General features: G+C 41.2%; 1 protein-coding gene across 3 annotated transcripts in view; it reads left to right on the top strand.

The window, feature by feature from the left end:
- The window catches only part of LOC114654407 (butyrophilin subfamily 2 member A1-like), a 59,857-nt gene that overhangs the window by 26,321 nt on the left and 8,705 nt on the right, over positions 1-24,831 (top strand). For all 3 annotated transcript variants that reach the window (XM_028804948.2, XM_028804945.2, XM_028804949.2), the window contains exons 2-5: positions 2,601-2,660; positions 10,741-11,103; positions 16,628-16,921; positions 23,103-23,240. In XM_028804948.2, coding sequence (XP_028660781.1) covers positions 2,601-2,660; positions 10,741-11,103; positions 16,628-16,921; positions 23,103-23,240 — 855 coding nt within the window. The remainder of the gene's footprint in view (positions 1-2,600; positions 2,661-10,740; positions 11,104-16,627; positions 16,922-23,102; positions 23,241-24,831) is intronic.

Here is a 24,831-nt window from a genome sequence, read left to right as displayed (position 1 = left end):
ATGGTCATTTAAATCCTTATTCCGGTTAGCGAAATCATTTTATGGTCCTCTGAGGAACCTGTTTGACAGAATTTGGCCATGTAAACACTTATCAGGTTACACTTAAGGATTTTGCAGTCTGCGTGTGTCTGTTGCACTCTGTTCTCCTGGGCATGTGTTAACATCACACACATTTTTAGCAGCCACAGGTAGAAGCGTCCACAAGATAAATTTCCTGAGGTAGATTCTCAGCCAATCACATTATTCCTTTTTGTGGCAGAAATAATCTTAATAGTCTCAATATTTCAGAAATCACTAAATTGATGTTAATGGGCTGAATGTGCAGTGCTATGCTCAGTAGTTCAACCTTGGAAGCAGTAGGGTAACATGTTAAAAGTAATGCGAGTTACATTTTCCAATTACTTTTTAAAGTGAAGAGTAATCTAAAGCAAATGCTTAACTTATTAAAGTAAAACCCCTGCGTTATTATTATTATTATTCCAGCAGCACTGGTGTAAGGCAGGAAGCAGGGCTCAGTCGAGAAGTTAGCAGAGAAGATTGTGCTGCATGTCAGCCAGGAAGGGGGGAGTGATAGTCTCTGTTTCAAAAGCTAATGCTCCACTTTCGTTCATATGAACATTTTCTGGAAGTGCTTTATTTTGCAATATTATACCCAAAATACATGTGTTTAAGACATTGGAGCCTACAATTTGATATCTGACATGTGGATTATGTGACAGGAGTAATTTCAGATTACTTTTTCATGGATGTTTGGATATTTTTTTCTACTGTTCAGGATTGGTACCCACTGAAGACTGTTGTATTAGGAAATTTGTGATCTCTGTTCTCCATGAAAATATGAGATTAAATGTTTTTCTTGGCTGTCACTACAAATAATACAGGATAAGTAACCATTTTAGGTTACTTAACCTGTTTTCTTTTAACCTTTCTGTTCATTTAAAGATGACCACTGTTTTTCATGAGACACTTAATTATAAAAGCTAAGCTTAGCAATCTTTGTTTGTTATCCAACTTTAATAAAAAGATAAGCATCTGTGTATCCTTGTGTCCGTCCAGTAGCTATGTCTCTGTCATTACAGCAGATGACACATCAAAAACATTTGTGGTACCGGTAATAAAATGCATTGCATTTGTCATTCCAACAGATGGCACGTCACAAACATTAACACTGCTTTTACAAATCCCATACCAAATGGCAAATAATTAAAAAATATGCATTGCATTTGTCATTCCAACAGATGGCACATCAAATACATTTGTAGTAATAAAATGCATTGCATTTGTCATTCCAACAGATGGCACATCACAAACATTAACACAGCTTTTACAAATCCCATACCAAATGGCAAATAAGAAAAAATATACATTGCATTTGTCATTTCAACAGATGGTGCATCACAAACATCCCTTAATGGAAAAATGTGGGTGGACGGGCATCCCAAGCAGGTTGGTTAGCCGCACCTTTCCCGGTTGGGAGGTTGTTATAATGAATGGGCCAGGGGATACTTCTTCCCAGGGCTTTGTGTTGCCCCAGTACATTGGCTGGCGATATGCTTCTGCCACGCATCTCGTTTGGACACCTTTAAGGCTGCATGGGAGTTGTAGTTTTAGTGGGCAGCCCTTTTGTAGTTCACCGGTGCTGCTAGGGGGGCTGCTGGAAGCAAACTCCCCTCTTATGGGGAATTTCCACCTGACCCGGAAGGGCATCCTGAATACAATATGATAGCTCCAGAATTCTCTCGGGTCTGGTATAAAGGGAGCTGCTTCGCTTCACCTGGGGTCAGAGTCGAGAGAGTGGTCAGACAAAGCTCAACTGGGTGGAGAGGAGAAGAGAAAAGTCTTATTGCTGAAATAATGGAATACTTTAAGGTATCTGTGGCAGTAAATCATGTTACTGGAATTTGAAGCTGTGTCTGTGCAGTTGTGTCTCGGGTTTGGGTGACTGCATTGCCCACTAATGGTTAACACCCTGAATGTTATGCTACATTATCTTACACATATGTGGGAGCTGGGTGTAAAATAAAGCATTCAATGTAAATCCACTCAGTCGAGGAGAATGCACAATCTCCAGAAATTGAACCTGGTTTCAGGAACTGTGAGCACCACCTGGCTGAATGGAAGGAGAAAGCTCTCCGGTTCAATGAATACCACACAGGCCAGGATCACAGAGCCTGTAAATGAACAAGTTAGTTTGGGTTAACAGAATGACAGCCATTTCCTAGCAAAGAAAAACTGATGAGTAATGAGGGGAATATTTGGCCACAGACGTCAGCTGTACTTTAATATATTAGTGATAATCCTTTCATCCTGGAGGGAAGTTTCCAGCTTGGACCTGATATGCTGTTTTGCTGAGGGACCTTCTCTCCCCCCAGGGGAAAGTCAGACCCTCAAGGTGCGCAAATCAGAAGCATTTTTATTACTGCTTAGTCATTTTTGCTTTTAATGGATCGGAAATCCCTTGGATATTTTTGTTTAAAAGTTGAGAAACAGTCAGGAGTTTTTGAGATAATGAAGTGAAACTGAAAGTTGCTCTGGCCCAGTGCCTTGTCATGACACAACTGATTGTTCACACTTTGACATTTCTCTTGTTTCCTTTGCAGAAAAAATAATGAAGATCTTTCAGCTATTGGTTCTCATATCCCAGTGGCCAGCTTTGCCAGGTACAGTATGCTGCCAAGAAATGTGCCAAGTCATTGACTCGAGGAGGAAGCTTAATTAAACTTTGATAGGGGATTTTTCCAGAAAGTGCATTATAGTTTATCATTTAGATGTGATAGGTCTGTGGATAATTTATATCAGTATGTGTGATGTTCACATTGCCAGTGGCATACTGTTAATCAAAAGTACAAGGCCCATAAATTTTAGACTTACTGTAGCTCATCTGACACCTACAGTAGATACTTTAGGCCGCCAGGCATACTCATGTTCTCAAAATGAATATTTCCTGAATAGATAATAATATATAGAAGGTGGCACAGTGTTCTGCCTAAAAGACCCAGAATCCCATGCCAAGTTATTGTCTGTATGGAGCTTGCACCTTCTCCATATGTCTGTGTGGGCTGTCATCAGTCATCCACAAAGACATTTAAGGTTAGGTTTAGTTGCAATTGTAAATGGGCACCAGTGTAAGGGGGCCTTATGATCGACTGCTGTAATGTTCAAGGTTGTTTCATGCTTACTCCCAGTTTTTCCAGGATGGGGTCCACTACCCCGAACTTTTCTCAGTTATCTATTATATGTTTAAGTCCAAGGGGGTTAAGGCATTTTACTATAAACCCCAAGGTCCCATGTGTGATCTCCAGCAGTGTCTCATTCCACAACCCAGAATGAATCATTTGAAATGCCAACTACAGAAACAGAATGAAACTTGCCTGCATATTACCTGTGTACGGTTTTCACAATGGACAGCAACATTCACATGCTATAAAAATATACACCCATGTATCCATTTTTATGCTTCTGCACCTGCTTGTGGAACACAGTGAGTTTGAGGAGAGTTCCCAGTTATACTGACTACAAAAAAAGCAGACAGCCCACAAAACTTAGTAGAATCAAAAGAAAGAACAGAGTCCAAAACCAAATCACAAAGCAATAATCAGAGCCTGTTTCTAGAACCAGTAATCGAAAACCAAAAGAAGCAGTAACATTCATACCTATGGTCCTCAAAGAATGGTGGTCCATGCACCTCTCACAAAACGCAGCACCCCAGGTCACCCCACCAATGTTGTTACAATGATGTCACCATGTCTGTGTTAATGACGGATGTGCCACCACTCGGCATGTAAAATACCCAAAGCCCAATAACGTGGCCGAGGAAGCCCGTACCTCAAATTCTTTAGTCATCTATGATGTTCTATTACAGTTGGAGTGTATAACTGGTGTTTGCGATGAATGTTCAGTGTGCTTCACAGTCAGCAGAGCTTGCTGCGGTTGATTTCCTGTCAGCAACACATACTCATGTGCTTTTCCTGTCAGCTGTGGCATGGGGAGGTATCGCCACTTGCCATGAGTGTTGTGCCTGGGAGTCCCAAAGCACTTAAGTACCAAAATATACTTCCAAAAATGCCTGCTAGCGGGGGAAATCCTGTCAAAAAACCCCAGCTAGGCGCAAAAAGGGTCTTATAGAATCCATATACAATAAAAGTTTTAAAAATGCTTTTCATTAACAATGAATCTCGGATTTGCCCAAAACAAAAAGGGAATCCAATGCAACCAAAATCCCAATACAGTAACCCAAAAACAAAGCCACAATCAGAGCATTAATTAAAAAAAATACAGGAAATCAAAAAAGCACAGTAGAACACAAAACACAACTCACCACAACTCAGTACATTAGTACATGTACTGCCAGGAACTGTGGAAAACCCTCTGGATTTACAAGGCAGAGGGCAATTCCTAGCAGTGACTGACAGGTGACTCCACCAACAAAACACATGGAACATAACACGGGCAAAGAAAATACAGCAAATAATTAACAGAAGTAACCTTGAACATAAATAAATGGCTCAACAAAGAACAAAAAAGTACTTTAAACATGACTTTACACCCCAACCAAACAAGAAAACCTACTTAGATATACCAATGAGGAGGACCTGAAGCCCAATTTCATGCATCTAACACCTAATTCGTGGGACCAAGACCAAGATTCAAGGCCCAGATTTTGCATAGCAGACAGACAGACAATCCTTAGTATTTTAGATACTGTAGATAGATAGATAGATAGATAGATAGATAGATAGATAGATAGATAGATAGATAGATAGATAGATAGATAGATAGATAGATAGATAGATGCTAACACCTTGCGCAATCACAGATATAAAATGGTAATCAAGACAACCTTTTTTTACTTTTCACCAATTATCTCCTGACAACCAGGACCTAAACCATAACAACAGAACCCACAAAATGATGGAACCCATCATCAAAACAAAATGGTGTCCAAAAAGACATTAAATAAAATTCCACTTGTAATTAAAGGCTCCAACCAAGAAACTGACCACTGATGTATAAAATCCTCAGAAATGACACCTAGATGATTTTCAGAGCTCAAGTAAAACCTCCCAAAAATTAAAAGGAAACTGCATCATAACACTGATTCTCCAGTCAATATTCCTCTATTGATGATTCAGGTCACGTCTGCTCAGAGATCATGAATCCCACAGACAAATGAAAGTAGGCCAATGTTAACCTCAAAAACAAAAGAACCTTTGTCACCATTAACCCTACAGACATTGATCGGTATTGATGGACACCAATAATCCAATAGAGACATGAAATCTGGTCAGTATCATCCCCACAGACAAATGGAGAGTTAGTACAAACAGATTGGGTGACCCTATGGACTTGTGCTAGACTAACCTATCATCATCAAACCCTTAGTCATGTTCTTAAATTCTTATATAACATACTGTATATTACATATACACCGATCAGCCTCAACATTAAAACCACTGACAGGTAAAGTGTATAATTTTGATTATCTTGTTACAGTGCCATCTGTCAAAGGGTGTGTGATATATTAGGCAGCAAGTGCGCAGCCAGTTTTTGAAGGTGATGTGTTGGAAGCAGGAACAATGGGCAAGCGTAAGGATCTGAATGACTTACCCAAAGTGTTCCAAGGCAGGACAGCCTTTGAACAGGTGACAGCATCATGGGTGCCCAAAGCTAACTGATATACGTGGAGAAGAACTAATTTAGGACTAATTGCTGAAAAACTTAACGCTAGCCATGAGTGAAAGGTGTTGGAAAACACAGTGCATTGCAGTTTGCTGCATAGGGATGTGTAGCTACAGAACAGTCAGAGTGCCCATGCTGGCCCCTGTCAAATGCCAAAAATGCCCACAATGGGCACATGAACATCAGAACTACATTATGGAGCAATGGATAAAGGTAGCCCAGTCTGATGAATCATGTGTACTGTTAGATCATGTGGATGGCTGGGTGCATATGCGTAATTTAACTGGGGGAAGAGATGGCTGCTAGAAGGCAAGCTGGCAAAGGCAGTGTGATACTGAGAAACTTTGAGTCCTGGCATTCATGTGGATGTTACTTTAACACATACCACCAACCCAAAGATTGTTGCAGACCATGTACACCCCTTCATGGCAGCAGTACTCCTTGATGGAGGCGGCCTCTTTCAGCAGGTTAATGAACCCTGCCACACCACAAAAATCATTCAGGAATGGTTTAAGCAACATGATAAAGATTTCTAGGTGTTGATTTGGCCTCTAATTCCCCAGATCTTAATCCAGGTGAGCATCTGTGAGTTGTGCTGGAAAAACAAGTCCAATCCATGGAGGCCTTATCTTCACCTTACAGGACTTAAAGGATCTGCTGGTAACTTCTTGGTGCCAGATACCATAGGACACTTTCAGTGGTCTTGTAGAGTCCACACCTCAATGGGTTGCAGTTGTTTTGGTGCCACAAAGGGACCTACAAATTATTAGGCAGGTGGTTTTAATGTTGTGGCTGATCAGTGTCTCACATTATTGTTACATAATTCAGTTCAATTTATTTTTGTACAACTCTTATTAAAATTCTGATTACTTAATTTGATTTCTAGGATATAAAGTCTCCTAAAATGACACCAAAGTAATTTTTCTAGTTCTGTGAAAAACCTGACAAAAATTTTAAATGATCACCACTTGTAACACTTGGACCAGAAGTTACTATCTGCATTTGTTAATGATCTGCTTTGTAGGATGAGGCGCACTACTTGTGTACTGGACCCCATCCCCACCACACTTCTTAAATTCTGCCTTCATGCCACAATTCTTACTGTTGCAACAATAATAAATACATCCCTTGACACTGGCTTTGTGCCAGTCACTTTTAAAATCGCTTCTGTAATCCTAGTGTTAAAAAAGTTAGGTCTTGATGCTGACAATTTTTAAAATTTTTGGTCTATTTCTCACTTACCTTTTCTGTCAAAAGTTTTTGAGTTTGTTGTAGTCTTCCAACTCACCAATTTCTTAACTTCTAATAATTTGATGGAACCCTTTGAGTCTGACTTGAGGGCACAACACAGCTGTGAAACTGCTCTGCTTTAGGTAACCAATTATTTGCTTATAGCAGCAGACTCTGGACAAACCAGCATATTAATTGTGTTAGATCTTAGTGCAGCATATGACACTGTCAGACATGACATTTTATTGTCCAAAATGGAGAACATGCTGGGTATCTCTGGCACTGCCCTCCAGTGGTTTAAGTCTTATCTGACTGACAGGCAAGTGTTTGCTAGTCTTCGCAACAGCAGATCCAGCTCAGCACCGGTCACACAAGGGGTTCATCAGGGTTCTGTCCTTGGCCCTTTGCTCTTCTGTGTCTATATGCTTCCCCTTTTCCATATCATTTGTAGCTTTGGACTTGGTTATCATTTTTATGCTGATGATGCTCAACTCTATTTCAATATTAACTCACAACTTGCCTCAGTGAAATTAAAACCTGGATGGAGCACAACTCTTTAAAATTAAATTACAACAAAACTGAACTGCTAATTGGCACTAGAGCACATCTTAAGAAAATGAGCTCCTTCTCAGTAACTCTTGACGGTGATCTCATCAGACCTTCTTCTAATGCAAGGAATCTTCTTGTCATTTTTGATTCCTCCCTTTCTTATTCTGCCCACATAAAGCATATTAAGAAACTTTACTACTTTCACCTCCGTAACATATCACATGTTCGCTCGTTACCCTCCTTTTCTAATGCTGAGAAACTTGTACATTATTTTATCACATCCCTCATTGATTATTGTAACTCTCTACTGGCAGGTGCCACTTCTAATCTTGTATTATTTCTAGTTGATTGAAAACTCATGACCATAGGTGAGGGTAGGAACATAGATCGACTGGTAAATTGAGAGCTTTGCCTTACAGCTCAGCTCCTTTTTCACCACGACAGACTGATGCAGAGCCTGCATCACTGCGGACGCCGCACCAATCCGCCTGTCGATCTCACGCTCCATTCTTCCCTCACTTGTGAACAAGACCCCGAGATACTTGAACTCCTCCACTTGAGGCAGGATCTCGCTCCCAACCCTGAGAGGGCACTCCACCCTTTTCTGGCTGAGGACCATGGTCTCGGATTTGGAGGTGCTGATTCCCATCCCAGCCGCTTCACACTCAGCTGCAAACCGATCCAGAGAGAGCTGAAGATCACGGCCTGATGAAGCAAACAGGACAACATCATCTGCAAAAAGCAGATCATACTACCATACATCACACTACCATGATCTGATCATACCATCATACATCATACTACCCTCACCTATGGTCATGAGCTATGGGTAGTGACCGAAAGAACGAGATGTAGAATACAAGTGGCTGAAATGAGTTTCCTCCGCAGGGTGTCTGGGCTCTCCCTTAAAGATAGGGTGAGAAGCTCAGACCTCCGGGAGGGGCTCAGAGTAGAGCCGCTGCTCCTCCACATCGAGAGGAATCAGATGAGGTGGCTCGGGCATCTGATCAGGATGCCTCCTGGACGCCTCCCTGGTGAGGTGTTCTGGGCACGTCCAACCGGGAGGAGGCCCCGGGGAAGACCCAGGACACGCTGGAGGGACTATGTCTCTCGGCTGGCCTGGGAACACCTTGGGATTCTCCTGGAAGAGCTAGAAGAAGTGGCCGGGGAGAGGGAAGTCTGGGTATCTCTGCTCAAGCTGCTACCCCCGCGACCCGACCTCGGATAAGCGGAAGAGGATGGATGGGTGGATGGATGGATGATTGAAAACTCTGATGCAAGAGTCGTAACATGGACCAGCAACAGCGAGCACATAATACCCATCCAGCTTCACCTCCACAGGCTCTACGTGTCTTATAGGATTGAATATAAAATTCTATTATTAACCTACAAAGCTTTAAATGGCCTCTCACCGGACTACATAGGTGACCTTCTCCATCACTCTGGTCCTGTTTGCCCACTAAGGTCCTCTGATTCTGACCATCTTGTTGTGCCCCACACTTACCTGCACTCTGTGGGTGACGGGACCTTCAGCTGTATAGCGCCCAGACTTTGGAATGACCTCTCTAAATTAAAGAGATCAGCCGACTCCATTAATTCTTTTAAAAAACAACTTAAAACTCATCTGTTCAGGAAGGCTTTTAACTTCACCTGACATTCTGCCTCCTCTTTCAGTCTTCCTCTCTGTCCAGGTGCTCAAGATAATCTGTGTGTGTGTTCTTTCACAAATTATGTCATTTGTTAGGCTGTATCCAATGTTACGTATACCTGCTGTTTCTTTATGAGACTCTGTGAAGCACCTTGAGCATGGGAAAGGCGCAATATAAATAAAAGTTATTATTATTGGATTTTCAGTGATTTTAAATGCCATACAAACTTACTCTCACCTGTACCATTGTCATTCTTATTGCTCCTCCTGTCCTTCATTTCTCATGCCAGTGAGGTTTCCTCTACCTGATCACAAGTTAGCACACTGGAGTTTACTTCTGGGTCAGATGATAACCTAAGGCGGCTTGTCATTGCTGGACAACACTGCCTCTTAGTGGCTCCAACTCAGAATTCACCCAACCCTCCAATCTTTAATTTTATTATGGCCTTATACAGGTTAGCAGGCAGTGTGACTGAGTGGATAAAATATTGAACTCTAACTCAGAAGGTCAAAGCTTTGATCTTCACCTCCAATCCAATATGGGACCCTGAGCAAGTAGAATTATAAAAATAATGGAAATAAATGCCAGAAAACAGTTAGGTATCCTTAGATTGTGTTCCATTTGGTAAACTGCCAGATCATTTTCCCCCTATATTAGCTCGTTCTCTGTCCAGTATGGCTGCTGTTTTGGGTGTCCTGGAAACTTTGACTTTCCATTTCAGTCAACCTGAATCCTTTAGCTTTTTGCCAGCCTCTCTCTTTTTTCTAGGGCGGGTGTCCCTAACTCCGGGTTTTCATTCTAACCCTTTTGTTAATTAGTGATATATAATAGCTGCTAATTAACTTCTTTTGAATTAATTTTAATTGACCTGCTCTTGAAGACTCAGACCCCTTAATTGTTTCTTTTTCCTTAAGTAGCTGCCAAACAATAATGAGATACAAAATGAGTCAAAACCTGACCAGAAAACTACAGTATGTCCATCATACGATATCTGAAAATAATGAAAGGTGAAAGTCTCAGGTCCCCAAAACATTTTAACAGCTCTCTACAAAAAGAGAAAATCAGCAATTTCAGAAATGTCTGCTATTGCGCAATGAGAGCAGCAACAAGCCATGGAATTAAAGAATGAGTTTAATTAACAACAAGAATCAGAATCGCCTAATTAAGCAACTGGTTGGAGTGAAATTAGTTGGAGTTTGAGGCCCTGACTTAGTTGGTCTCCTGTTGGCTCACTCACTTCACATTTCATTTCTGTTTGGGTGCCATTTAAGGAAAGAAATGAAGCAGATCAGAGGAATGATCAGAGGAACAAATCTTTAAAAAAAGTCAATTAAAACTAACTCAAAAGAAGTTAATTGGCAGCAAAAACAGGTCACGAATTAAGAAGAGGGTTAGAATGAAAACCTGCAGCCACTGCGGCCCTCCAAGATCGGAGTTGGGGACTCCTGCTTAAGGTTAAGATAACATCTAACTTTCCAGTTTCTCTTTCTGATATTCTGACCCATACACCCACATACAGCTGAAACACAAAACATGAGTAGGTGGAATTGGGAGAGGTCAACCATTTTTAAGATATCTGTATGTTAAAGTGAATATCCCCATGAGAAATCATTTGTTCTCCTCTCTTTTTTAGCCCTTTTCACGGTTGAAATGTTGAAGCCCTTGTATACAGTGGAGTTCAAGGACACAGTAAGAATTGAGTGTAGGTTTTCAATCAATGACAACTTCCAGCAGGACCATCTGTCAGTCTTCTGGCATCAGCTGCTGCCCAACAACACTGACCTGGAGGTGTTCAGGATGTTTCGCGGAACAGAGAGCCTGAAATCACAGCATACACGGTATAAAGGCAGGGCAAGTCTCATGACGGAGCCACTGAAGGACGGCTTGGCCGTACTGCAGATCTCAAATGTTCAGATAGAAGACTCTGGGAGGTACAGATGTCTCATTGACCTAAATGGTGATCCCGACTACAAGGAAACTACACTCAGTGTGAAGGGTAAGAAGATCTGAATTACTTTGAATCTTGCAAAATGTCTTCTACAAAAATTGCTACAGTATATAATAGATGTTCTTGACACACGATTAGTGAAGTCTGAGAAACGTGTATAGTATTGGTTAAATGTTTTTGCAGTGGCACAAATGTTGTGTTTTGCAAAAGTTGCGGCTTCAGTTTTTGTGGTGGCAATTCACATTGTTTTTATATTATTGTACAGAGCAATCAGATGCATATTAATTCATTGCAAAGAGCTTTATTAGCATAAAAAGTCCACTTTATCACAAAAAACCCATTTCCACTTATTTTGGTCCTGGCACAAAATGATCAGCTAAAAGTGTCCAGCAAGCACCAAGACCGTCTCCTCCTGGGGAGTCCGCTACAGAATCGTGTTGCCTCCATTGCAGAGTTGGCTCAGTGTTGGGAGCAGGTGGGTGTGAGTGAGGCAAAGACTTTTGGACAACGGCCTTGTGTCAAGAAGGGCCGCAAAAAAGCCACTTCTTTCCAAGAAAAACATTGAGGACAGACTGAAATTCTGCAGGAAGTACAAGGATTGGACAGTAGAAGACGGGTGCAAAGTTATTTTTTCAGATTAATCCTCCTTCCGACTGTTTGGGACATCTGGAAAATCGATTGTCCTGGGGAAGAAAAAGAAGAATACAGTAATCCCTCACTTATCGCAGGAGATAGGTTCCAAGGCCGACCGCGATAACTGAATTTCCGCGAAGTAGGGACACCATATTTATTTAATTATTTAACGTGTATTTGGATGTTTTTAAACCCTCCCTGTATTGTTTACAACCCACCCTTTACTCTATTAATAACAGGGACAACTGCTAAGCAATATGAAATCGGTAGATAAGTTTACACTTACTGTATAGCGAAGTACACGTAGCTATATATGACGTGATGATGGTGATGAATATGCTGCTCAGTAAAAATGATGACGATGAAGGTGATAATCCCCTGAATGCAGTAGCAACAGCACGTTAATGCTCAATGAGTGAGATGAGACTTCCTGGTTAATGCAGCACTCCGTTGCTGAGCCAATCAGCAGCACACAGGAACTTAACTGCGTGCTCTGATTGGGTAGCTTCTCAGCCATCCGCCAATAGCATCTCTTGTATGAAATCAACTGGGCAAACCAACTGAGGAAGCAAATACCAGAAGTAAAAAGACCCATTGTCCGCAGAACCCGCGAAGCAGCGAAAAATCCACGTTATATATTTAGATATGCTTACATATAAAATCCGCGTAGTCATGAATCCGCGAAAAGTGAACCGCGAAGTAGCGAGGGATTACTGTACTACCATGAGTCCTGTGTCACTGTGCCAACAGTGAAGCATCCTGAGACAATCCAGGTGTGGGGTTGTTTCTTATCCAAAGAAGTGGGCCCACTCACAATTCTGCGCAAGAACACTGCCATAAATAAAGAATAATATCACAATGTCCTCCAAGAGTGACTTCTTCCAATAGTCCAGGTTCAATTTGGTGATGATCTGTGTATTTCTCAGCATGATGGAGCACCATGTCACAAGGCAAAAGTGATAACGAAGTTTGGACCCTGTGGCCAGGAAGCTCCCCAGATCTTAATCACATTGAGAACCTGTGGTCAGTGCTCAAAAAACGGGTGGACAAGCAGAAGCCCACAAATTGTGATCAACTCCAAGCACTAAAAAGGCAAGAATGGCTCACCATCAGTCAAGATTTGGCCCAGAAGCTGATATCCAGCATACCAGAGTGAACTGCAGAAGTTATGAATAAGAAGGTTCAACACTGGAAATATTGACTCTTTACATAAATTTAAATGTTTATAATTGTTCTTCAGTGTACCATAGAAACATGTAAAAAAATAATCTGAAAAAGCTGAAGCGGCAAAGATTGCAAAACACAACATTTGTGTCACTGCCAAACCTTTTGGCCACTACTGTAGATCAGATTGAAGCTGGTGATTTAAAAATGAGATATCATCTATTGAGAATGATGTAATGTAGACATTCTTGGGAGATGGTGGCTTATTTGAAAATAGAGTCCAAGAGGCTGCCAGAAAATTTCATAGGAATGGAGACACCTGTGTGGCAGGATGGGTTGTGAGTGTTTTATGGATTGAGGTGTTTATTAGTTTAATGACTTTAGTGCTTACTGATTAGAGAGGTGCGGTGAGTTGCATGTGAACGCGTGCGAGTGTGTGTGCTGATCACTGGCATGTGTGGCGTGACAATCACACACAGCCGGGATCTGCGGGATAAAGAGGGCTACGATAAGTGCAGGAGGAAAAAATTAAGAAAGACGAAAGAGCGCTTGTAAGAGGAGCACATTGTGCGTAAATCCCTCTGAAGGGCAGGATGGATGACATTTGTGCTCCTGATGTTTGTTCTGGAGCAGGACTGAGAGCAGGTGCCGAGTCAGGGAAGCAGCATTGAGTCTTGCCTGCTGCCGATTTCTTGAAGAACAGCAGAGGTGGGATGGATTCTGGAAGGACTCATGGGTTAAGGTTTACTTATACTTCTGCGTCAAGCCTACTCGGTAGGCTACATCATCAATAGCAGTTTATACTTCTGTGTCACACCTCACCACAGGCACATTCCTGAGCGCTAGTTGGCAGTGTTTATAGCACTCAAGAAAATTGAATAATCCATTAAAATGTAGGCAGTCTTTGCCCTCCAGGATCACCACTCCTCTTTCTACACCTTTTCATCTATAGGCAAATGTATTTGTCTCTCACATTTTTCACATTTTCGCCACCTTTCAAACTGGAAGACAAATGAAAAGTAGTTACCAAACTGGCCAATAAGAGTTGTAGGGGTCTGTGCAGGGTGCTTTTAGATGTGACATGTAGTCACATTTTTGAGGAGGCCCACGTCAGGCTGCACCATTGATACGCCGTAGGCTCGACACAGAAGTATAAATCAGCTTTTACTCTTTGCGGTGATAGATTGGGGGTTGAATGCAGCGTTCAACTGAAGGCAGAGTTGGAGTGAGACATTGGATGCTGCTCAGGTCTTCGACAGGGGGAGACAATGCAGCAGCGGTGCCCAGGAAGTCAGAATTGCTGGGGACTTTGCCAGACTTCACATTCTGGATTCCTGAGAAAGGATTGTTTACGCTATGGATGGAGAATTTGATTTTATTAGTTTTAATTATTTATTGAGCATTTATACCCACTGTTTATATGAACATTAATTTTTGATAAGCACTGTTTTTTCTCACAATTTATTTATTGTGATATGCAGTTTATAATAAACACTGCACTGGTTTGTACATTGAATTTTTCTTTCTGTCTCCTCACTTGGTACCGTTCCATCCTCTGTCCATGAAAAACCAGATGTCCTGACAAGGGACAATGTCATGGGCTGCTGGCACGGGACATCATAACATGTTTTTCTTTGTTAGCCTTGACATTAACAGATGTGTTTGGTATCTTTGCATTCAGTTACTGAAACTTTGAGGGTGGTTGTTTAATTTTTTTTCACAGTCATGGATTGCTGTCATTTGCCCCAGACACTTCTTTCGTTAAAGAAAGCTTTGACTTTTTTTTGAAGGCAAAGTTATTTCTTCACACTCATGGCATACATCATAGTCATTGTAGGGTCATTAGTGTCACATGTACAGTGAAGTTCTTACTCAAATATGTCAATCAGCATGCAGAGTATCACTAGTGTCCCATGAGGTATTGTGCTCTTAAGTGAAATATTTTTTATAAAAATATAATGACTGTTTTTACAGTTTAAAATGGAGTCTACAGGTAACCACTCCAAAATTGAAAACAAAAGCCTTAACACTTACCGAATACGTTCACTTTGAAGTGGCAAAGGTTGCAGTTTAGAAACCATACCTTCTGCATTTCTGAAGTACGTTAGAACATAAGGCATTTGACAGACGAGAGGAGATCATTCAGTCCATCAGGCTCGTTTGTTCAGCTGAAAGCTAAGCCGTCCCAATATCTCATCCAGACACTTCTTAAAGGTTGCCAGTGTTTCTTCTTCAACCAAATGAGTTGGTAGTTTGTTCAGATTCCCACAGTTCTTTGTGTAAAGAAGTGCTTCCTGGCTTAAGTCTTAAATGCACATCCCCTTTATTCCCACTAGTGTCCTTGAGTATGTGATTCACCCTTAAACTGAAAGAATTCTGCTGTCTGAGAATTTTGAAGATCTGGATTAGGTCTCCACGCAGTCTCCTCTGCTCGAGACTAAACAGGTTTAATTCTCTCAGCCCGTTGCAGTACAACATGTTCTGGAGTCCTGGGATGCACTTGGTTGCACACTTTTGCACAGCTTCAAGTGTCTTTCTTGTAGTGTGGTGACCAGAAATGCACACTCCAGATGAGCTCTCATTAATGCATTACATAATCTAAACATAACGTCTCTCGATTACATTCAATAGTTTTTGTGATATAACCTAACATTTTATTTGCCTTTTTAATCGCTTCTGCACACAGCTTAAATGAAGGAAACGCTGTGTCAACATAAACCCTTAAATCCTTTTCAGAGGTTGCTTCCTATATGACAGTGCCTCCTATTTTGTATTTTTAACTGATGATCCTTTTGCACTTTGTTTTTTCTACATTAAGCTGCATTTTCCACGTGATCATCCAGTTCTGAAGCTTTTCAATTTCTTCTTGAATTGTTTTTGCTGCCTCTTCATTGTCTGCCATTGCTCCAGTTTTAGTATCACTTGCCAGTTTCACAAGTTTACTACATATTCCAGGATCAGTGTTATTAATGCAAATCAGAAAAAGTAAAGGTCCAAGAACAGATCCCTGAGTGACTCCACTGATGACCCCACTCTATTCTCCTCTTATCTGTACTCTGTGAAAACCTGCTGGTTAACCTACTTGAGCTCCAGTTTTGTAGGCTACCCCTGATGCCTACAGCTTCTAGTTTTAAAAGTAATCTTCAGTGTTTGACTGTAGCAAAGGCTTCTTGAAAGACTAAGTTAATTAGATTGTATGCTTTGTTTTTGTCAATTATTTCAGTTGCCTGTTAAAAAAAATCTAAATATTTGTGACAACAAAAGGAAGTTTGAAGTAACCCCTTTTGCCCAGATTCCTGACATTATTTTTCCTGAAGTTAGGATACATTCCTGTTCACTTGTCTGGTGTCAGTGACTGTTGAGAGTGGAATTGTCTTACCAATAAGGATATAAAATGCACAAGTCTGAAGAGTTTAGCACAACACTGCCCTCTTACTTCTTCATAGTGACAGATATCTTTGGTATAAATGGCACATATATGTCTAGATCCTGAGAGATACCTTACCCTAAATATTCAATCAATTCTAAAATAGCAAAGATGATTGCAACATTCATGAAACAAGCTACAGACAGCCACACTACTTGGGGTGAAGGGTTATTTATCATTGATGAGAAGTACACAGCCGTACTTCTTTAAAAAATTGCAGAATCTTACAAAAATATTTTTTTTTCCCCAGACAAACAACATGGATATGCTGTTTTACAAAATGGGATCCCGCTGAAGAAAGACAGTCTGATGGGAAAGGTCTCATCTGATTCCCTTTGTGTGTTTCAGCTTCGTACAATAACAGCGCTGCCAAGTTCTTTGTGATGAGGCGGCCTGAAAATAAGAGTGAAGTGGAGCTTATCTGCCAATCGCAAGGATACCCCCCAGTAAAGGTGCTCTGGAGGGACAGCAAAGGTCGCAACCTCACCAGTCACGCTATGAGTAACGGATTCTTTGGCACAAACCACCTCTTCCAAGTGAGCAGCAGACTCAACGTCCCAGCACCCACTCTTGAAACCTTCAGCTGCACCTTCTGGAATGAATCTTTGAAGAATCCTTTCACTGCCTTTTTGACGATTCCAGGTATTCACTATTTATTTATCTGGATTCTCTTATCCTAAAAAGATAAGTAAATGATTTGTATAATTCACATAAAAATTGTGCTATGGGCAATGTGGTGGGAAAACTGCAGGGCTCAGTGTCTGGCTTGATATCTGTCTACTGTATGTGGCATTTGCACCTTGCGTTGTTTGTGTTGCCTTTCCTGTCACATCCAGAAAACAAGCCAGATACTCTGAGTGGTGATTCTAAACTGGCACCGTGTGAATGTGGTCTGCACTAGACCTCCATCTAATCCAGTGATCTTATATTAGATACAGTTGGACTAGATTCCAGATCCTTGTGATACTGGAAGAGAAGACGTGAGTTCAGAAATTGAATGGATAGGTGGACGTTTTGATTTTGGAATTTTACTTGAGTATTTTTACACATTAATCAATAAACATAAATAAAATCTAAAGATAATTGATTTCATACTAATGTTTCTCTATTTTTTCCGTTAAGATACTGAATTTTGGACTTGTATAATCACACAAAATTGACTTTTTAGGTTTTAGTCTGTTGACTTTGGCTATATGTTTTGGTCCTTTTTTTTGTTCTTTATTTCGCCTCAAACAATTTCTTGTATTAGGAATCTGTTAGTTTTCGCATACCCCTTGGGGTTAGAGCACAGGGTCAGGGTCTTGATGGAAGATAAATCTTTTCACTTGTGCCATTAGTTCATAGACAGTAGTTTTATTTTTAGACATTAAGTATACTTTGCCAAAACTTTACTGCATCAATCTTTCCTTTTGTCTTCACAGACATAGTGCACAAAAACCAGAGCATAATGCTGCCACCATCTTGTATCATAGTAGAGTTGTTGTACTCAGAATAACATTTGATGTTAGACTTTTTGTTTAGGCATAGATGCCAGAAAAGTCTGTTTTTTTCTGACCATAGATTCTTATTCTATTCAAAACTAGGAATGAAATAAAGTAACAGTAAAGAAAAACACAGGATGGAGCTAAATAAGATTAACAAATTTAAACAAAAGAGTTACTAGTCACAAAGCCAAAAACCAAAATCCTAATAATTTTAACCTAAAGAAAGAATTTACTTGCCCCAACTTGAATAATCTCAAAACTACACAATATAAGAACACCAGCAAACCTAGAGGAACAACATTAAAGAAAGCCAACTCTATGAGCGTGGGGATGAAGTTGTTTTGAAAATATATACTGTATATCCTGAACAATTCCAAAAATGTCCACTAGAGGGGGAAACACAGTCAGAAAACCCCAGCTAGTAACAGAGAGGGCCACATACTGTAGAATCTTTATATAGTAGGGGGCTCTGCCCCCTGCTCGCTTCGCTCGCCAACCCCTGGTCTTAGGTAACCCGAAATAGATTTGAAAGAGATTATTTATCTCTGTCAGTTGTGGTCTTTCGTTTTGAACCCGTGCCTGCTTTGCTTCCGCAGTTTCAGACGTGCATTGTAGGCGCCTGCGTTCATTGATCTTATCCAGGTGGGTTCGTGTTTGTATCGTTGAGCTGTATTGTGTTTGAATGTGGTGTAAAGCGTTCAGCGGTTTGTACAATCCCAAGCAGCACATTATTCCTAACTTCACTCCGCAGTAGTGCCACTCACAATATGGCAGTGACGCCTGCGCCTTTCGTACTATCTTTGTGGACCTGTGGGGCCTCCGTAGCCTCTCACGTTTGACTCTGGGGTGCAGCGCAGAATCCTCTTTTTTGTGTGGTTGTGTCGTTAGTGGTAGCTATGGGCGCGTTGTTGCTTCATTTGTCATTCACGTTAGTTGAGCTCTTTCGTTCTTGGGCCATGACTCCTTCGTTTGCAGTGGATACAACTTCGCTTAAGGTTTATGAGACGCGCGCCTGCGCAGTACGTCTCATGGTCCCATCGCCATGTCCCTGCGTCCATATCTGGTGTATTCTCGGTTAGTAATATGGATAAAAAGATGCATTAATACAAAATGCTCTGTAGCACAAAAATCAGCTTCAAGGAGCACATAGACAAAAAGGAGCTACAAAGTTCCAATGCACAATCCAAAGAATAATTAAAATACAGAGCATAGAGGTCAAAAATCCAGTAAATAACAAAGCAGAAGAAAATCACAAAAACCAAGAACTTACTGCCCGCATGCACAATCGAATGAACTACAAGGGATTGTGAGTTGCCCCAGCCTTTATAGGGCTGAGGTCAGTTCTTTACAAGGATTGGCAGATGGCCACGCATCTTGGGGAACCACTCACAAAACTCAAAGAGCATAGCAATACATAGAGATTACAACCAATAATAATAATAATAAACATTAACATAAATGAACTGTAAAGACACAAAACATGAATCTGAACCCCAGGCAGGGAGGGAACCCTGACTGAAATTTAACAGTAGGTTAACGCTACAGTTAGGAGATGTGTCAAACTGAGGTCCTTCATTGTTCGTCAAGTGTCCTAAATGCTGCAGCACCTGAAGGTCCTTATTTCATATGAAGCCCTGCCCCCCTTTCATCCTCGCAGTAAATTGGGAAATAACAATTACAGGGGTGGTGACAAGGTAAAAAAGTGGAGCTAGGGAGCACAAACAAGAATCTGACAATATCCTAACCTTATTAAGGAAGTGTATATTCTCAGTCAGCTGTGCACAAGCAGACTGGTGGCAAGCTTCTTTACGAACCAGAAAGAAATCACCCTGACAAAATAGATAGATAGATACTTTATTAATCCCAAGGGGAAATTCACATACTCCAGCAGCAGCATACTGATACAAAAAAATAATATTAAATTAAAGAGTAATAAAAATGCAGACAGACAATAACTTTGAATAATGTTAACGTTTACCCCCCAGGTGGAAATGAAGAGTCGCATAGTTTGGGGGAGGAACGATCTACTCAGTCTGTCAGTGGAGCAGGACAGTGACAGCAGTCTGTCGCTGAAGCTGCTCCTCTGTCTGGAGATGACACTGTTTAGTGGATGCAGTGGATTCTCCATAATTGATAGGAGCCTTTTGAGCGCCCGTCGCTGTGCCACGGATGTCAAACTGTCCAGCTCCATGCCTACAATAGAGCCTGGTTTCCTCACCAGCTTGTCCAGGCATGAGGCGTCCTTCTTCTTAATGCTGCCTCCCCAGCACACCACCGCGTAGAAGAGGGCACTCGCCACAACCGTCTGATAGAACATCTGCAGCATCTTATTGCAGATGTTGAAGGACGCTATTCTTCTAAGGAAGTATAGCCGGCTCTGTCCTCTCTTGCACAGAGAATCAGTATTGGCAGTCCAGTCCAATTTATCATCCAAAATTTAGTTCCAAACTTAATTTTCAGGTTAACCTCACTGCAAAGAATAATTCAATTTTAACCAGCCTAGTAGAGAAATTATTGCAGTAGTCCATTCATCCATTTTATGGACTTGCTTATGCCAATACAGAATCACAGGAGTCGGAGATTAATTCTGAACAGGGCAGGACCAACAGTAGAAATGACACATCTGCTTCTACTCATAACTGATCAATGTGGAATCCCCTTTGAACCCAACACATATTCTTGAGTGGAAAGTCAAAGGGATAACAAGAGATATTGATAATTCACTGCAGCCAGGAAAGAAGTTGGGGCTCAAGTGTGGGGAGGCTGCAGTGCTATATGCAATTGTACTACCCAGTCTTGCATCCAAATAAAATGTAGGATAAAACATCCAACTTTCCAGATGTGTCAGACTGATGAATGAGATAAAATGAACAGGGAGCAGCTTATTAAACAGCTTAAATGCTTGATCTAGGGGGGAGGCCAACAGGGAGTGCTTACCCTGTGGTCCGTGTGTGGATCCCAATGCCCCAGTGCAATGACGGGGACACTGTGATGTAAAAATGGCTCCATCATTTAAATGAGAAATAAAACCGAGGTCCTGACTCTCTGTGGTCATTAAAGATTCCTGGGCATCTTTCATAAAGAGCAGATTATATCCTGATGTCCTGGCTAAATTGCTCTCCATGGTCTAGTCAGTACACCCCTGTCTTTTTCTGGTCAAGCCTCTCTCTTACTCCTTAACCACCTAATAGCTAATGTGTGTTTATCGTACTGACGCAAAATAGCTGCTGTCGCATCATCCAGGTGGATGCTTCACATTGGTGGTGGATGATGTGGCCCACCATTCTCTATGTACAGTGCTTTGAGTAGTGAGAAAAGTGCTACATTAATGTCAAGTACAGTAATCCCTCACTTATCGCGGGAGATAGGTTCCAAGGCCGACCGCGATAACTGAATTTCCGCGAAGTAGGGACACTATATTTATTTAATTATTTAACGTGTATTTGGACGTTTTTAAACCCTCCCTGTATTGTTTACAACCCACCATTTACTCTATTAAAAACAGGGACAACTGCTAAGCAAGATGAAATCGGTAGATAACTTTACACTTACTGTATAGCGAAGTACACGTAGCAGCTTGTAGGCGGTCATGACGTCGTCGACCTTGTTGCAAAGATTCCTAAAGCAGATTCCATCTAGACTACTGCCTTATCACGTCCACTTGCAACTCGTTTTGCACCCTGGTTAAAGGACACTGCGGCCGTAGATCTTATATGCTTTTCCTCCTTTTTAAATAAAAAGAATCGATGTCCTGCAGCGGTGTAGCTGTTCCCTTCCTTCAACATATCCAAAACTTTTACCTTTTCTGCAATCATTTGCATCTTCTGTTGGTGCTTGGACACGGCCCCTGAAGCATTAGCACGTTAATGATGAATGAGTGAGATGAGACTTCCTGGTTAATGCAACACTCCGTCGCTGAGCCAATCAGCAGCACACAGGAACTTAACTGCGTGCTCTGATTGGGTAGCTTCTCAGCCATCCGCCAATAGCATCTCTTGTATGAAATCAACTGGGCAAACCAACTGAGGAAGCAAGTAAAAAGACCCATTGTCCGCAGAAACCCGCGAAGCAGCGAAAAATCCGCGTTATGAATTTAGATATGCTTACATATAAAATCCGCGAAGTTGTGAATCCGCGAAAAGTGAACCACGAAGTAGCGAGGGATTACTGTATTCTAATTATTCATATGGGATAAGTGCCACTAATTTAAGAATGAAAGTGGAATCTCTCGTAATTGGATTAAAGTCACTTCCATTTACACAATTAGTGTCCAACCCAGTTGTCATTTCATGTATTATTGGTGTTTGTTCTTATTTGAGTCCATTTCACAACTTCTGTCCTGAAACAGTCTGCAGAGAAGGCTCTTGCAAGATGTCGCTTCAACTCTGATTTACACCTTTATTATCAGATGAATTACAGGCTAGTTTTGGAACAAAGAGCTTAGTCCCTTACTTTGGTATGTAAGTTGGGGAAAGCGCAATTGGATTTCTGTTAAATCTGCTGTTTTAATTGCCCTGGCGTGACACTAAAATCTAGCAGAATTGGCAATGCCTTCCTTGTCCTACAGCCTCAGGTTGTGTGTAGCAACTGTTCAACAAAATGGCATTGCAATAAAATATAAACATAGCTGTTAATAATTGTAACCTTTTAACAGAGGCCTCCTACAACTGATCCTAAAGATCCCCACAGCTAGAAACCCCCCAATTAGACGTTTACTATACTAGAGGAAGATGCATTTAGGTAAAAATGTCCAAAAGCAAAATTAGTGGTGAAGCTTAGGAAATGTCAAAGCCATAGGAAGTCACAAAAAAAAAAATCCAAAAGCTAAAATCAATCAGCCTTCAAACTAAGCATTGACAATGAGAGGAAGACTACCTCAGTGAGGCCTTGGCAGACCCTGGAGATCAGGGGAGTTGACAGTTGTGGAGATCTTTAGGAGCAGACTACTAGCTGACTTTGAAAGAAATGGCACTGGCAAGCCAAACACAGCTCAGAGCATTACACCCTCATATTGCATCTGAAGAAGACCGTCTGGCACCGCTATAATTGTAGTTGATGATTTTTGCCACATATTGTATGTTTAACTTTTGAGGGCAAAGCTTTGGATGATAATAGTAAAAATAATTAATTGTTAAGTTAATAACAATAATCTAATTCCTAAAAAGCAATATGGAAGCAATTTTCATCCTTGGGCTTTGAGAGATGCCAAAACAGTATGTGCTGTTACACCTCATTAAGGGTCTGACTGAATTGGTGCAAACTAACAGCATACTGTGCATATTTATGTTCCTCTCAGTATCCACATTAATGCTAAACGTTTCTTTTTATTCCCACTGCAGATGTTATACAGACCTCTGGTGCCATGGAAACATCCCATCTGCCACCTCTTGTAGTGCCTTTTTCTGTTGTGATTGTCACGGTAGTAACCATGGTGGTGGTTGGTGTCATATTGTGGAAGAAGAAGCGTCCATGTCAAGGTGGTTTCCATTTTTAAAAATTGTTTTGATTTCACATTGCATGTTTGCAACACCTTCTTATTGCTTTATGAGGACCGTTAAATGGCAGGAGGCACTTGGTTAAAGGATAATCAAAAAAGTTTTTGGTTAAAGGGTAGTCTGTTACTTCTCACTCCATCGCCATCTGACGTGGTAAACTTACAAAAGTGTATGAGTGGGTATAAGATACAGGATATAGTCCTGCATTCTTGATTCTAGATAGTTGTGAAAATCTGGTATCATGACATCAATGTGCAATGTGTCTTGTTTGTGGCACTGGAACAAACATATATGGCATCTTCAACAGGATTATACGGTGTTAACGGGAGGAGCAAATGTGCACTTACAGAACTGTAGCCATATGACAACCAGTGTATCCTTGCTTAATAACCATGGTGCTGTTAGGGAAAGGAAATATGTGGCTGTCATGATTTGTCTCCTCAAGCAGGCCAAGATCTTTACTGGTCTGTCCAGCAGAGCTTCACCTTAAGCCATTGAGACCTAAAACATTACCTGTTGGCCTCAGCTAGAGCAGTGTTTCTCAACCCACTTTTGTGTTACTGGTTATTGGTGTTATGTTATGGATGAGATTGAGGCCTGGATGTCCAAGAACTTCCTCAAGCTGAACAGCACCAAAACTGAAGCTCTTTTAATTGGCACCCCTCCTATCAACTTCGTTCCTCTGTAAATTGTATTACCTTTTCTGACCGTACCATTACCCTCTACCCTTCTGTTACAAATCTGGGTGTCAAGTTCGACTCCCATCTGTCATTTGATATACATATCCATCACCTTTCTAAAATTGCATTCCTTCATCTCTGAAACATAGCCAAACTCTGTCCCTACCTCTCCCTCTGTGATGCTGAAAAGCTGGTTCATGCCTTTGTCTCATCCAGACTGGACTATTGTAATGCACTCCTCATCGGGATACCCAACAAGAGCCTTCAAAAGCTCCAACAAATTCAAAATAGTGCTGCAAGAATCCTGATGAGGGTGCGGAAATATGAACATACAGTGCATCCGGAAAGTATTCACAGCGCATCACTTTTTCCACATTTTGTTATGTTACATCCTTATTCCAAAATGGATTAAATTCATTTTTTTCCTCAGAATTCTACACACAACACCCCATAATGACAACGTGAAAAAAGTTTACTTGAGGTTTTTGCAAATTTATTAAAAATAAAAGAACTGAGAAATCACATGTACATAAGTATTCACCGCCTTTGCTCAGTACTTTGTCAATGCACCTTTGGCAGCAATTGCAGCCTCAAGTCTTTTTGAATATGATGCCACAAGCTTGGCACACCTATCCTTGGCCTCTCCAGAGATGTTCAATCGGATCCAAGTCTGGGCTCTGGCTAGGCCACTCAAGGACATTCACAGAGTTGTCCTGAAGCCACTCCTTTGATATCTTGGCTGTGTGCTTAGGGTTGTTGTCCTGCTGAAAGATGAACCATCACCCCAGTCTGAGGTCAAGAGCGCTGTGGAGCAGGTTTTCATCCAGGATATCTCTGTACATTGCTGCAGTCATCTTTCCCTTTATCCTGACTAGTCTCCCAGTCCCTGCCGC

This window comes from Erpetoichthys calabaricus, chromosome 7 (genome assembly GCF_900747795.2).
Source record: "Erpetoichthys calabaricus chromosome 7, fErpCal1.3, whole genome shotgun sequence".
NCBI classification, from domain to species: Eukaryota; Metazoa; Chordata; class Cladistia; order Polypteriformes; family Polypteridae; genus Erpetoichthys; species Erpetoichthys calabaricus.
The sequence above is the reverse complement of the archived record's forward strand: the minus strand, read 5'-3'. Positions and strand labels throughout refer to the sequence as shown.